The 14,499-nt window shown below is 52.6% G+C and overlaps 2 protein-coding genes across 2 annotated transcripts; one reads left to right on the forward strand and one right to left on the reverse strand.

Moving 5' to 3' along the window:
* Window positions 1–113: 113 nt before the first annotated feature.
* RCC2 (regulator of chromosome condensation 2) lies at window positions 114–7,373 on the forward strand. Its single transcript, XM_032448775.1, has 13 exons — window positions 114–222; window positions 1,499–1,812; window positions 2,829–2,922; window positions 3,046–3,189; window positions 3,270–3,401; window positions 3,485–3,573; window positions 3,977–4,091; window positions 4,321–4,487; window positions 4,595–4,775; window positions 4,885–4,990; window positions 5,090–5,162; window positions 5,279–5,356; window positions 5,765–7,373. Exons 2-13 carry the CDS (start codon window positions 1,504–1,506, stop codon window positions 5,867–5,869), a joined length of 1,593 nt encoding a protein of 530 aa, XP_032304666.1. The 5' UTR covers window positions 114–222; window positions 1,499–1,503; the 3' UTR covers window positions 5,870–7,373.
* Window positions 7,374–8,061: 688 nt separating this feature from the next.
* Window positions 8,062–14,179, reverse strand: LOC107323506 (protein-arginine deiminase type-1-like). The gene is made up of 16 exons (XM_015882670.2): window positions 13,960–14,179; window positions 12,448–12,628; window positions 12,308–12,380; window positions 12,171–12,232; window positions 11,942–12,092; window positions 11,740–11,865; window positions 10,889–11,067; window positions 10,711–10,814; window positions 10,518–10,629; window positions 10,337–10,444; window positions 9,617–9,765; window positions 9,402–9,546; window positions 9,227–9,320; window positions 9,065–9,144; window positions 8,534–8,662; window positions 8,062–8,431 (listed from the first exon to the last, which is right to left on the reverse strand). The coding sequence occupies exons 1-16, from the start codon at window positions 14,049–14,051 to the stop codon at window positions 8,198–8,200; spliced, it is 2,019 nt and encodes a 672-aa protein (XP_015738156.1). The 5' UTR covers window positions 14,052–14,179; the 3' UTR covers window positions 8,062–8,197.
* Between the last annotated feature and the right edge of the window lie 320 nt (window positions 14,180–14,499).

Raw genomic sequence — 14,499 nt, forward strand, 5'->3', positions numbered from 1 at the left:
TTTTGTATCGCAGCGTTTCTTCTGGCGGCTCATATTTACATTTTAAGTGCATCTGGTGGGTGGGCTCTAAGGGGGAGGAAAGAGAAAGAAGGGGAGAAAAAAAAAAAGAATACACAACCTCCTTTTTTTTTTTTTTCCCTGCAACAGGAAACACCACCAAAAATATTGCAAAGGCCCCGGGGTCGGTGCTGTCTGTATGCTGCACCCTTCGCTCTAAACCAGGTTTGCAAATGGTGGGGGAGGGAGGGGGGAAGGCATGGAGTTGGGGGGCCGAAGGGTGTGGGGGAAAGAGGGGGGGAAAGGGGAAAATAAAATAGAGAGAAGGAAGGCGGATCCACGTGGTGCAGCGAGAGACAGACAGAGATCCCATTGTTCAAAATCAATTACAGAGGGAAAAAAAAAGCGGGGGCAGACGGAGGGGAAGGACGGGGGGCGGTGGGGGGGAACGGAGCGGACACCCCGGGCTGCTGTTCCCGCAGCCCCCATTCGGGCTATTCTTTGGCGTTCCCACCCCCACCAAAATCTCCCCCTTCCCCCCCCGACTCGGCCACACAAAACAAAAATCGCCCCCCGGACCCCCCAGCAAACAGGCACGGAGGGCTCGGAGGCAGCGGCGGCACGATCGGGGCCCCCCCCGAGCAGGTGTGCGGGTGTGGGGTGTGGGGTGAGAGGGACCCCGGAGCGCTGCTTCCCTTTGGGGGGGGGGGGGCGCGATGGTTTCCGAGCCTTTTTTTTCCATGGAAGGCGGGGGGATGTGATGCGTGGGTTTATAATGGGACGGACTGACTGCTGCCCGCAGCCCCCCCCCCAATCGTCCTTTTGTAACCGTCGTTTCAACCCCGATCCCATTTGCACATCGTTCCATTGCAACCCCCTTTTTCTAACATCCCCCACAATTCTACCCTCCTTTTGCACATCATCTTTTGCACTCGTTTACAAGTCTCCATGTGATGACCCCCCCTTTCCATATCCCCCCTTTGTCCCTTTCTGCATCCCTTCGCACAGACACCCAGTAGCCCCCCCTGACCCCCCCCCTCTTTCTTTACCACCTTTTGTATCCCCCTTTTTCCCCACGCTCCCATTCTACCCCCCTTTCCATTCACCCTTTAGGAACCCTTTCCCACCCCCCTTCCCTTTCATAGCCCCCCAATCCCATTTTACCCCCATCCCCTTTTTCCCAATCACCCCTTTGTACCCCCTCCATTTTAACACTCCAACATCCATTTTTGCCGCTCTCCATCCCCCCACTACCCAAAAACACCTTTGTATCCCCCCCCGTCTCCTTCCCCTCCTTATCCCATCTATGAGGTGAGACCCCCCCACACACAATGAGGCGCTCTCCCCCGTGTGCCCCCCGTGTGCCCGGGGCGCTGTGATGGCGGCGGGGGGGTGGGTTTGTCCCGGCCGGGCCAGGCAGCGCCGTGTCGGTGTGAGGGGGAGGTTCCACGCGGGGCCGGGCCCTGCCGGCTCCGCTCAGTGTCGGGGCCGCCCCTCGCAGGCGCCATGCCCCGGAGGAAGGCGGCGGGGCCGCCCTGGGAGCCCGGGCCGGGCAGGAGGAGGCCCGGGGCGGCGGGAGGGCGGCGAAGGCCGCGTAACGGCGGAGGAGGCGGCGGGAGCAGCGGCGGGAGCAGCGACGACGAGGCGCCCCCAGAGCGGAGGCCGCGGGACGGCAGCCCGGGAGGAGGAGGAGGGAGGAGGCCAGGCCGGCCCTCGGCGCCCGGCTCGGGTTCGGCGCTCGGCCCCGGGCCCGGCGGTGCGGCGCGGGGACAGGCCGTGGTCATCTGCGAGCCCGAACACAGCAAGGAGCGCATCGTGAGCTGCGCTGCCCGTGTGCCCTAATGCAGCCCCATGGCATCCCCTGCTCTGCACCCCAACGCACCCCCCCTTCCAACCCTCGGCACCCCCCGAATGCGCTCCCTTACTCCCTTTTCCACCCTCCCCTTTGCATCCCTCTGATTCACCCTTGCCTTGCATCTCTGCCCCCCCCCCAAGTGCACCCCCCCATCACATCCCCTAATGCATGCATTGCAATCCCTTTAATTCACCCCGGCTTTGCACCCCCCTTTGCTCCCCTCTGATTTACCCCTTCTTTGCACCTTCTCATAGCAGCTCCCTTTGGCGCTCCTGCTGGACCCCCCCATAGACCCCTCACTTTACCCTCTGTGGCCCCTTGCACCTTTTGGACCTCATCCTTACACCCCCTTGTGACACCCCTAGTGCCCTCCACTGCAGCCCTTTAATGCACCCCATTCATTGCACAGCCATTCTATCCCTCTAACACAACCCCACTGCACCCCATAATGCACTCCTATTGCACCCCCTTGCCCCCCCCTTATTGCATCCCATCATGAACTTCCCTTAATGACCCCCCGACTCACACCTTCATTGCAACCCCAGATTTGCCCCCTTTCATTGCAGCTCTTTGTGCTCCCAGCTTGCCCCCAGACCAAAATTTGCATCTTATTTGCATCCCCAGTTGCCCCAGAGCACCTCTCATTGTGGAGGCTGAGTCCCCCTTTATTTCGGCACTACAGGGCCCTGCTTTTGCCCTCATTCAAGGGGAAGCCCAGCCACGGCTGTTGGGTTGTTTTTTTCCACGTTGACCCATTTGGAGAATTTTTAACTCAGTGGGATGCAGTGCTTGCATGCAGCGTACGCTGGCCGTCTTAATGCAAAACTGGAAATAATCCCCCTTGTCCCTGTCAGTTTGGCTCAGGAATGAAATCTGGTCGCAAGCTTGGATGCAGCCCCATATCCACCCTGCATGCAAAAATGTCCTCATGGCTGACATTGCTGCAGATGTGACAAATCCTCCCTTCCCCTTGCAGAAACTCGAGGGCTCCAAGTGCAGAGGACAGCTCCTGATCTTTGGGGCCACCAACTGGGACCTGATCGGCCGCAAAGAAGTGCCTAAGCAGCAAGGTGAGCAAAGTGCACTGCATTTGCATCACCAAACATCGTACAACACAGCAACAACAAAAAAACATTTCATGCTGTGCAACCTTTGTTTGTTCTTTGTTTTGTTTTGTTTTTTTTCCCCACCAGCTGCATATCGAAACCTGGGCCAGAATTTATGGGGGCCACACAGGTATGGGTGTCTGTCAGGTATTCAGGTGCGGACTGTGGTTTCGGGACCATGTGCTGCTCACAGCCTCCTCATCACTGCTGAGGGCAAGCTGTGGAGCTGGGGTGAGCTAAACACCAAAATACCTTTAAAAAAAAACCATGCAAAACGCTGCATGAGGCCCAAACCCTAATGATTCCTATAGGTCGCAACGAGAAGGGGCAGCTGGGCCATGGGGACACAAAACGTGTGGAAGCCCCCAAGCTCATCGAGGTGCTGGGCAGTGAGGCCATTGTGCTGGCAGCATGCGGCCGGAACCACACGCTGGCTCTCACAGGTATGGGGAAACCTCAGCAGAATGTCCTAAAGCTGCTGATTTATGCCCTTGTTTCATGTTTTATCCCTACTTTTGGTTGGCAGAGAGTGGCTCTGTGTATGCCTTTGGGGAGAACAAAATGGGGCAGCTTGGTCTTGGGAACCAGACAGATGCTGTTCCAAGCCCCACACAGGTAAATCTGCTCTGTTCTATGCTTTTCCATTCTTTTTTTTTTTGTTTTTTGGGGGGGGAGGGGGATGAAAAGCAGCATATTTTGCATTCACTGAGCCCAAACCCCATTAGGGTGTTGGGGTGTTCCCCTTTAGCATGTGAGCACATCCCTATTGAAGATGCTTTGAAATGGGGTGGACAAAATGCAGCATGAAAATGATATTAGGAAAAAACAACTGTGTTCAAATTTTGTAGGATTGTGGGCTGTATCCTGCCAAGTCTCTTGTTCCATTTTAGGGTGAAAACCTGATGCTTTAGGGAAACCTGTGGCCAAGGAAAATCAAGAGAGAATGGGGGTGAGCTCCCAGAGGTGCTCTTTCTCCCCAGAAGTTCAACTTTTTGCCTTTTTCTTGTCTTTCTCACAGATCATGTACAATGGGCAGCCCATCACCAAAATGGCCTGCGGGGCTGAGTTCAGCATGATCATGGACTGCAAAGGAAACCTCTACTCCTTTGGGTGCCCAGAGTACGGGCAGCTGGGTATGGCCGTGTTTTGAGGTGGTTTTCTGAAGGTTTGGGCTATTACAGGGTTCTGGGGGTAGGAAACATTCCTTAGCTCAGTTTTCCCACTTCTGAAATGGGTTCAGAGCTGATGTAGGAGCTCCCAGAAAAAAAAAATAAAAAAAAGAAAAACAGGATGCAAACATGAAACAAAAGGGGTTTTGCAAGTGGTAAATGGGTTTCTTGGTGGTGTGGTGTCCTTGTGTAGGGCACAACTCGGATGGGAAGTTCATCGCCCGAGCACAGCGCATAGAGTATGACTGCGAGCTGGTGCCTCGCCGCGTGGCCATCTTCATTGAGAAGACCAAAGATGGGCAGATCCTGCCCGTCCCCAACGTGGTGGTGCGGGACGTAGCATGTGGGGCCAACCACACGGTGAGCAGTCAGCAGCCCTTCACTTTTTGCTTGCAGCTCATACTGTTACTGTTGTCTACACCAAAGCTGCACACAGCCCTGCTCACTGTACATTCCCCTGTTGACAGCTTGTCTTGGACTCCCAGAAGCGTGTTTTCTCCTGGGGTTTTGGTGGCTATGGGCGGCTGGGCCACGCAGAGCAGAAGGACGAGATGGTGCCACGCTTGGTCAAGCTCTTTGACTTCCCAGGCCGAGGAGCTGCACAGATCTACGCTGGCTATACTTGCTCCTTTGCTGTCAGTGAGACAGGTGAGTGGCCACCCTGCGTCCCTAATTTCAGTTGATTCGAGCAAATCCACATAGATATAAAATGCCACAGATAGGAACAGCCCTAATAAGTGTTCTTGGCGGCTTGCAGGTGGCTTATTTTTCTGGGGTGCCACCAACACCTCCCGCGAGTCCACCATGTACCCAAAAGCAGTGCAGGACCTGTGTGGCTGGAAGATCCGCAGCTTGGCCTGTGGGTGAGTGACGGTCCCCAAAAATCTCCCTTTTGTAGTTTTGGAGTGCAGGGGGGTTGCGGGTGCAGGGTGCTGGAGTCAGCACCTTGCACTGTGCTGCAGAAAGAGCAGCATCATCGTGGCAGCGGATGAGAGCACCATCAGCTGGGGCCCATCTCCCACCTTTGGAGAGCTGGTAAGAAGGATTTACAGCACCCTAAACCATCCAGTTGTACCCCTCACATCTTTTGGAGCTGAGGCTCTGCATGTCTGCCCACTACAGTTTTTTGGGGTTGTGCTTGTATCTTCCAGGGCTACGGGGACCACAAGCCCAAGTCATCAACAGCTGCCCAAGAGGTGAAGACTTTGGATGGGATCTATACAGAGCAGGTAAACAGGAACCCAAACACATTTGTGTCCCTAGCAGTGGCTGGGCCCATTAACAGCTCATCCCACCTATGGGTGCTCCCACCTGTGCCATGTTCCCAACTATGCAATGCTCCTACCTGTGAGTTGGTGCCTCCTGTACAATGCTGCCACCCATGGGATGCTGCCACCCCTGTGTTGGGCCTATCAGTGTAATGCTTCCACCCATTGGATGCTGACAGCTATCCGACACTCCTACCCGTAGGTTCTCCCCACCCAAAAGATGGTGCCACCCATGGGATGCGCCCACAGGGTGTTCCCACCTATGCTTTTCCCCTGCTGTGGGATGTTCATCAGGCACAGCCTGGTATAGAGGAAGTGGGTCCAACACCAACAGGAGCAAGACTTTGCCTGACCCTCCCCTCCCTGCAGGTGGCCATGGGCTATGCCCACTCACTGGTGATTGCCCGCGATGAGAGCGATGCCGAGAAGGAGAAGCTGCGCAAGCTGCCGGAGTACAACCCCCGCACCATCTGAGGGCGACCCACGGCTCTACTACCTGTTCTCCTACAATTTCCAAAGCGTTGGGTTCCCCCTTCCACGGCCAAGACCTTTCCCCGTGGCTTTTCCATTTCCCATCCCCACCCTCGCAGGACCTTTTGGCACATCCAGGCTTTTTTAGTTGTTGGGTTTTCGGGGTTTTTTTAATTCATTTTTTGCTGTTCCGCACAGAACGGGGTGTGCTGGGTTCACCTGGACAGGCATAGATTTTTACATTTTTTTAATATCCTTATTACCAAATTTCTCTGGTTGAAGGCTTGAAACTCAACCAGTAAAACCTCTCATTTTTCCTGACATCACAATTTTGGGGGGCATTTTTCACAAATGACCTCTATTTTGGGTGCTGTTATTTTAGGGTTGTTTCCTACGCTCCTTCCTCAGCATCCCTTTTCCTCTGGGAATCTGGGACCAGATGTGTTATCTCACACCCATAGGGACAAACACCCTGTGCTCCCTTCTCCATCCCAGCATCATTTTTTTGAGCTGGATGCCTCCAAACCCGCGGATTCCCCAAACCCCCACTGCCCATCCCAGGGCAATCTCAGGTATGAAGAGCGGGCCCTGAAGCATCGTGCAAGCTTTTCCCCTTTGTTCTTTTTTGATTTTCTTTTTTTAATTTTTTTTTCTTTTATTTCCCCATTAATTATTATTATTTTTATTATTATTATTATTTCAGCCTGGTATCTGCCAAAAGCCCTTCCTGGGGCGACGCTGTGCACTGTGCTGGAGAAACGAGGTGCCTTTACATGCAGAGCCCAGCTCTGCCTCCACACAACCCAAGGGTGATATTTTATTACCTTATTTTTTAGTTTTTAGGGTTTATTTTGATTATTTTTAATCCCTTTCCGCTCCCCCCATGCAGCTGTGGGGAGCTCTGCAGTACTTTATGGAGGGAAAAAAAAAATAACAAAAAAAAAAAAAAATGGGGATGGGGGGAGGGTTCTTTATGTTTGCTTTGGGGTTAGGGTTCATTTTGGGGTTTATTTTGGTGTGTTAGAGTCAAAGCTTCCAGGACAGGAAGAGCAGCAGCGCAGAGTTGTCAGAAACTCTGGTTTTTTAGAGCAATATTCAGATTTGCTGCAGGAGGAGGTCAGGGCGTACAGCACCCCCCAATGGGGCTTTTAGAACCTTATCCCCACTTTTTTCTACCTGCAATATTTCAGGGTCATCCCCATCAGCTGCCAGCCCGAAATGGGCACAAACATATCCTGCAGCCCAAGAACAGGGGTGGAAAATCAGCAAAAAGCCATTTTCACCCCCTAAAAAAGCAATTTGGGCTCCAGGTCCCATTGTGCTCCATTGCATCCCAGCAAAAGGAGGAGGCTGGAAGCATGAAATAATAATAAACCGCAGTGCTCTCAGAGCAGTGTTCTCTTTAGATGAAGCAACAGGTTCCTGGTTAGTGCTGTCATTGTCTTCTTAATTTTTTTTATATTTCTTGGAGTAAATGTTTAAATAAAGGACGTTGTGTACGCCTCTCGGCTACTGCATGCGCACCCCGGCCCCCGCTGATGGCTCAGAGCAGCGATGCACTCGGCAAAAGCTTCCCCCAACATCATCACGGAGGTGGGAGGCTCCTCACCTTCATTCCTGACAACGTTCTCTTTTCTAATTTAAACGGTCAAAGGGAACCGTCCCTGTTCACCCCAATGCAGAGCACTCAGCGCCAACATCCCTAAAAGCAAACCCACAGCCAGGGGGCACCATCCTGCTGCTCACACCATCCTCCATCACCGACCTATTCCCCCTGTGATTGTGCAAGTAGGATGTAAGTGCAACAGTGTGTATATCTGCCTTTTTGTGCATGCACACATTTTTACACGCGTGTATTTGTACATCTGTCTTTTCCCAGTGCATGTATTTTACTTACTGCATGTGGTTATTTTGCACTTTGATTTTTGTGCACACCCAGCTGCTATTGCACTAGCACGCATGTTCCAGTGTAGCTTTATAATTCATATTCCCATGCATGCATGTCCACTTTCTAAAGCAGCGCATGCACTTATATGCACTTTTTTTTAATGCATGCATATGCATTTTGCAAGCTTGTGCACATGTTTTGTTGTGCCTTTTTATACATGCACTGTTAAACACACAGATGCTTTTTTCCCCCATATACATTGATGCAGAGTACTGCATCACCCCACTAAACACCATTTAAAGATACCTTTAACTTCAGCAGGAGGCTGGGAGCAAACAGCCCTCATTTATTCCCAAGGGGAGTTGGGGGAGCTGCTGCAGAAGGCACTTAAAGGGATGGAGAAGGGAATTTGGGGGGGGGGGGAAAGGAGGAAAACGGGCAGCTCAGGGCACCATCCGCCACCACTTGAAGGCAAAGGGTTTGCGGCGGACGTTGGTGCCACAGTGCACCTCTCCAGCCAGCTTGTGGTAGGAGAAGTAGTCATTGATGAAGGTGCAGGAGAGCCCCAGGGGCTGCAGCAGTGCCCTCACCCGCTCCTCCAGGCAGCACTGCCCCTCCACCAGTGGCCCAAATGGTTTGGGAATGCCCAGGTGTCTGCCCAGCACCAGCATGTTCACCTGGAGATGGACCAAGAGTCAATTCCTCACCCCAGTTGTGAACAGCGAGAGCACAAAGGGCTGCCACATGCAGCCCTAAATTCACACTGAGCTGCTCATTACCATGTCAGGGAAATAGGCCACGGCTCTGGTTTGGTCATCAGCTTGGAAGAGCTGCGGGATGTCGATGATGTCCTGCTCGACCAGCCCCAGCTCCCGCTTCAGAATGTCCCGGTTCCAACTGATGCAGCTCTGCAGGGGGGGGCGATAGGAAGGGATGTGGGATATGGGGCAAGGGGACAGAGGAACGGGACAGAAGGATGGGAGGACAGAGATGAGGAAGGGGAAGAAAGACAAGGGAAGAGAGCAATGGGGACAGAAGGACAGAGATGGGAGGACAAGGATATAAATGGGGAGAGGAGCAGACAGACAAAGATGGAAACAAAGGTCCTGGGAAACAGTGACAGGGAGATGGGGAGATGAGAAGGAGGGGAGAAGAGACAAAGGACAGGGAATGGGGTTAAGAACAGGGGTGAGAAAAAGGGAGAAGGGGAGAGGGGGGCAGTGGGACAGAAAGATGGAGGGATGGAGGGAATGGGAGGTGGACAGATGGACATAGTGACAGATGGGGAAGGATGGACAGCAGGACCTCACCTGTGCGTAGGCATTGAACTCGCGCAGTGCTTCATTTCCCAGGATCTCATTTATGCTCGGCTTGGGCACATCGTGCAGTCCTGAACACAGAGCAGGGAGCCTTACAACATGTCAAGAGGGCAGTGGTTTTTTTGGGGGTGTGAGGTACCACAGCATCCCTACCCTGGAACATTGTCGCTTCCCCATAGCCCATCTCCTGCTTCTCCCTGAACAGCTGGTAGCAGGCGCTGGGGCTGGCCAGCAGCAGCCTGAAGCCCTATAGATGGAGAGACCAACATGAGCTCACCCCATGTTTCCCCCCCCCAACAAAAAATCACCCCATAAAAGACCTGCCCACCTTCCGATCGGATGCAGGGATGAAGCTGAGAAACTCGTCCACATGTCCAACCTGCAGCCAGTCTGAGAAGAGCTCCACAGGTGCTTGCACCCGCTGGGCAGCGAGGAAATTCCGTACTGCTTTGGCCATGCGCCGGCCACCAAACCTAAGTGCAGTGAATGGGGACCTCAACCTAAGCCTTCAGGGGTTGTGTACCCCAAAATTCCATCTCCTACCTTGGGAAGCTGCTGCCGATGAGGATGCGGCCCAGCGGGTACTCCTTGCTGCGCACCGTCACTGGTGGGCTGACCTCCAGGTTGCCAAAGGAGTCGAGGCTGGAGATTTTCTCTGATGTTTTCTGAGCCACGTAGCCAAAATCAGGGCCCTGGGGGGAAAAAAGGGCTGGCATTAAGCCTTGGGAGTGCCAAACCTTGAAGCACGATGCCCCTGTTGCCCTTGCTGACTTGGATTATCTCCTTCCTACTAGTTAATTTACCTTATTGTGGATTCAGAGAATCATAGACATCGGGAACGAGACCTTCAGGATCATCATGTCCAACCATCAGCCTGACCTTCTGAGCCCCATCATTCAACCACGGCCCTTTGAGATTGCTCATCTTCTTATCCTTGTTCTTATTCCTTTCCCAATTCTTAATAGTATTCTTACTCCTTCTCATATGCCTATTCCTGTTCCCACTCCTATTCTCATTCTGATTTCTATTCCTCTTTCCATTCCTATTCCTACTCTTATTCTCATTCCTGTTCCCATTCCTTCTCTTATTACTACTCCTATTCTTACTCATATGCTCATTCTTATTCCCACTCTTACCCCTACTCTTATTTTTATTCATTCTCATTCTTTTCCTTCTCCTTTTGCAGACTGCCACAGCACACACCACTCCTCAACTAGCACCAGGAAACCCAACACCAGGGGTTGAAGGACTTTAGTTAGGTACCAGGATGCTCCTGACAGGGAAGTCCTTCAGGCCCCGGTCACGGGGTGAGTCGAAGACCACTGGGAACATTTTATGGGGTGCTTGCACGTAGCCAAACTCCACTTCATCCTGCAGAGGGAACAGAGGGAAAAGTAAGTGCTGTGGAGCCACAGCCCGAGGGTCCCAACCCCACATCACCCACCTGGATCCAGCGGTCATTGTGGTTTTCGGGCAGTGGGCAGATGGTCACTGGGCACTTGGCTTCCTCAGCCAGTGCGCTGACAGCCGCCACAAAGTCCTCATTGTCCTCCACACTGTGAAATAAAACCAGGGATCACAGGGATGCAGCCGAGCCTGGAGGGATGCAGCCACCAATCCCCCCCCCCAGCACCCACCTGCACACAAAGACCTCCAGAGGTGCCAGCGTGTTGGGTGTCATGATCCATGGAGCCACACGGAACATCACTGTGTCAGTGAAAATGGGCGTCTCCAGCAAACCCTGAGAGGGGGGAGAGGGACTGAGACATCGCTCACCCCATCTGTAGGTAAAACCTATGTGATTTAGGGCATCACCTTCTCAGGGCTCTCCAGCAGTGTGACATGGAACGCAATCAGCCCTGAAAAGCCAGTGTCAGGGAAGGCGAGTCCCTCCACATAGAAGATGCTTTCCTCCTGGTGCTGGCTGGGCTTCACAGCATAGGCAAGCTTCTTACCCCCCAGCACGTGCCTGTACTCCTCCAGTGCAATGCTGTCTGTGGACACAAGCAGCACCCACCTTGCACTGTAGCATTCCACCTCCATTTCCCAGCTCCTTGCAAAAAGGAGCAGCTTGGTGTCGCATCATGCACACAGCAGGACACAGTGAGCACACCACTACCATTGGGTGTACCATTGTACCACTGGGAACAAAGCAAACTCATGGGATGCATTTGGGATTCTGGAGGTGTCAGCTCTTGTTTTGCCCACCTCATTAATGATCCGTGGAATGGAACACCTCTCCTATGAGGACAGGCTGAGAGAGCTGGGGCTCTTCAGCTTTGAGGTGACCTGATAGCAGCCTTTCAGTATCTATTGGGAAGCTACAGGAAAGAAGGGGACAGACTCTTTAGCAGGGTCTGTGGCAACAGAAGAAGGGGAAATGGCTTCAAAGCAAAGGGAGGGTAGATTTAGGTTAGATATGAGGGAAAAGGCTTTTCCAGTGCAAGTGGTGAGGCACTGGAACAGGTTAGCTAGTGTTGTGGTTGATGCCCCATCCCTGGGGACTTCCAACGTGAGGACAGGAGATGCTCTGGGCAACCTGATCCAGCTGTGGTGTCTCTGTTCATTGCAGGGGGGCTGGACTAGATGACCTTCAGAGGTCCCTTCTGACTCTAAGGATTCTATGATTCATAGGAGGGCCCATAGAGGGGTCACCCCACACTCACTGCCTCCATAGAACACGCCGACTTTATCAGCATCACTGAAGCCCACGTGCAGGACAAGGCCATGGCTGGTGAAGATGGTGCGTGGTCCACGGGTCCGCAGAACCATTTGTGACATGTCCTTCAGGTCTGGGGAGACAGTGAGGACAAATTGGGGACAAAGTCACCAAAAAGAGGAAATGCAGCAAAAAGGAGCTGGCCATACCTTCGTAGGAGCACACAGTGGTGTCACGACTATCTGTCAGCTGGCTTTGGGGTTCGCTGCTGTCACTCATCAACCGGGTTTTGGGGTCATCGCGGTCACAGTTGACCAGCAGAATGGCACCGTGCCCATCAGGACCCCATGTCCACGTGGCCTGGGGGCAGCCAGTCAGAGTTGGGACCATCACTGGGGCCACCCGTGGGGTTGGGGACTGTTGTCTTCACTACATTACCTTGTCCACCAACGTCCTACTGACCGACCCACTGCGACCAGTGTCAGCATCGAGTGAGACTTCTGCAGAGACAACAGGTGCTCAGTGGAGAGGTGGCGTGGAGACACCACTTTTGGGGACCAAATATTCTCACTTACCCACGCAGGTGAGATACAGCATGGCTCTGCCCACCGGCACTCCACTGGCTTCACCAAAATAGGAAATCCTGACCTGTGATGTCACAGAGTTCAGTATCACCCAGAGGGGGACTGGGTGCTGCGGGGCTGCTGTCACCCACCTTCTCATCCCCGACGTCCTTGCTGATCGCCTCCATGGTGAGCAGCACCTCAGTGCCAGCAGCCAAGGGCCATCGGGTAACACTGGAGGGCAGCTTCACGCTCTGCGTCTCATGCACCACATAGACTTTCACACCTGGTGTGCCCTGCACGTGGAAGGCGATGGCATCCTTGGGTGCTGACCTGGGGGAACACAGCTGTTGGGGCATCGCTGCAGTGGTGCAGCAAATCCAGCAATGTACAATTGCAACAAATCCTGCAGTATGCAGTGATTCCCACAAGATGCAATAAGCACAACAACATTCAACCTCAAGAAATCCTACAGTGTTCAATTGTAATGAATCCTGTCATGTAACTGTAACAAATCCTGCAATGTTTAACCTAAAAAAAACACCATAAAAAAACCAGCATTTGATTGTGACAAAACCTGCCATGTTCAGTTGCAACAAATGGCAACAAATTCTACAAAATGTAACTGCAATAACTCCTGCAAAGTGAAATAAAGCCTGCAACGTGCAACAAATTTGCAATGTCTTGCAAAATTTCCCCAACTTGACATTATTCAAGCCCAAGAAATTTTTCACTATTAAACTATATCAAAACCCCCGAGCTCTTTTCTTATGGCATGAGGCCTCTCAGCCATTTACATTTCACCCCCTTTGCATCCCCTTTGGAGCACGGAGAAACCACAGTGGGTGCAGGAAGCAGATGGGGATGGAGGAAGCACCAGCAGGCGAATGGGCAGGCTGCAGCATGCAGCACTCAGTGCAAGAGGGCACTGCCAGGGCAAGAACTCCTGCAAGCAGGGGAGAAACCCAACCCTGGGTGCTGCGATGCTTCTGACACCCACAGGGCAGAGGGTGTGTTTGGGGCAGCACAAAGTAATCCAAAAAAGCAAAACTAAAGCAAGCTGAAGCTTTAAGGAAAATGAAAGAAAAAGCAAAACTTGTTGCTGTAAACCAGTTGCTGTGGCCAAACAAATGCATGGCTGCAGGGAACGCCCCAGCAAGCTATGCCTCCATGGTTAACTCTGTATTCACCTACACAAGGAAATATTTCTATTTCTTGCTGGGACAGCACAGCAGCCCCTGGTACGGAGTTCTGGATGGAGACTGCATCCGGATTTGGGATTTTGCACCCAAAATCTGTTTCTCTATGGAGGCTGCAAACTTCTCCATTCATCTGAGTAGCGCTGCCATCCCATACCAGGTGCTGAGAGCCTCCAGGAGCAGAAGCAGCAATATCCTTGTTTTCAATACTAAAACTCCAACAGGAACAGGAGAAGAAATACCTTTCTTTTGCTTGCTGAAAACCCCAACAGAAGCAATCCCATTCTTTTAAATGCTGAACCCCCATGGGAAGCCCACCTGAATGCATTAGCACTGTCTTTCCCCAGTTCAACCCATTCACCTCTATTTTCACCCTCTTCTCGCTTAACCCCACTTTACTTCCTGCAGGAGAAAAGACAAAATAATACAACCCCAAAGCAGGTTTTTGGACACCCCATTGCTTACCCCTGGATGTCCAAGGACAGCTCAGTGCCCAGCACACAGACGGTGCTGGTGGGCCGCTGGGTGCTGAGCTGGATGCGGCGCTGCTGGGCCATCCCACCACACACCCCTGAGTGCTGGCAGGGACGGCACGAGGGGATTATAAAGGCTGGCAGCAGGGAGGGGATTAACACAGCCTGATCCCACCCAGCTGGTGCGCACTGCTGAGCTTTCTGACGGAGTGTGAATCAGTGCTGATTTTTCACCCGAACACCGTTTCCCCCGAATAGTGCTTTTTTGTTGTTTCTGCTTTTTTTAAGAAAACAACACCCTGATATAACAAAGCAGCATTGTCACCAAGAGAAACTCACACCGTAAATTATGCAGCACGACACTGGAGCTGAGCTGGTGCCATGCCAGGGTGTTATTTCCTAGTGTGCTCCTCCCCGTGCTCATCACAGAACCTGGAGATCATTGAATCTAACTATCCCTAATAAAACAGCTCCCTAGAACTCATTGCACAGATAAGTCTTGAATATCTCCATAAAAGGAGCCTCCACAGCC

Source organism: Coturnix japonica, chromosome 21 (assembly GCF_001577835.2).
Source record: "Coturnix japonica isolate 7356 chromosome 21, Coturnix japonica 2.1, whole genome shotgun sequence".
NCBI lineage: Eukaryota > Metazoa > Chordata > Aves > Galliformes > Phasianidae > Coturnix > Coturnix japonica.

Bases quoted from the DNA above. Each gene is read 5' to 3' on its own strand.
- RCC2 (XM_032448775.1), top strand. From the start codon at position 1,504: ATGCCCCGGAGGAAGGCGGCGGGGCCGCCCTGGGAGCCCGGGCCGGGC. The intron at 3,190-3,269 runs GTGAGCTAAACA...TGATTCCTATAG, and splicing joins GGGCAAGCTGTGGAGCTGGG to GTCGCAACGAGAAGGGGCAG. The intron at 5,357-5,764 runs GTAAACAGGAAC...CCCTCCCTGCAG, and splicing joins ATGGGATCTATACAGAGCAG to GTGGCCATGGGCTATGCCCA.
- LOC107323506 (XM_015882670.2), bottom strand. From the start codon at position 14,051: ATGGCCCAGCAGCGCCGCATCCAGCTCAGCACCCAGCGGCCCACCAGC. The intron at 11,866-11,941 runs GTATGGCCAGCT...CTGTCTCCCCAG, and splicing joins CACTGTGTGCTCCTACGAAG to ACCTGAAGGACATGTCACAA. The intron at 10,445-10,517 runs GTGGGTGATGTG...TTCCCTCTGCAG, and splicing joins ACAATGACCGCTGGATCCAG to GATGAAGTGGAGTTTGGCTA.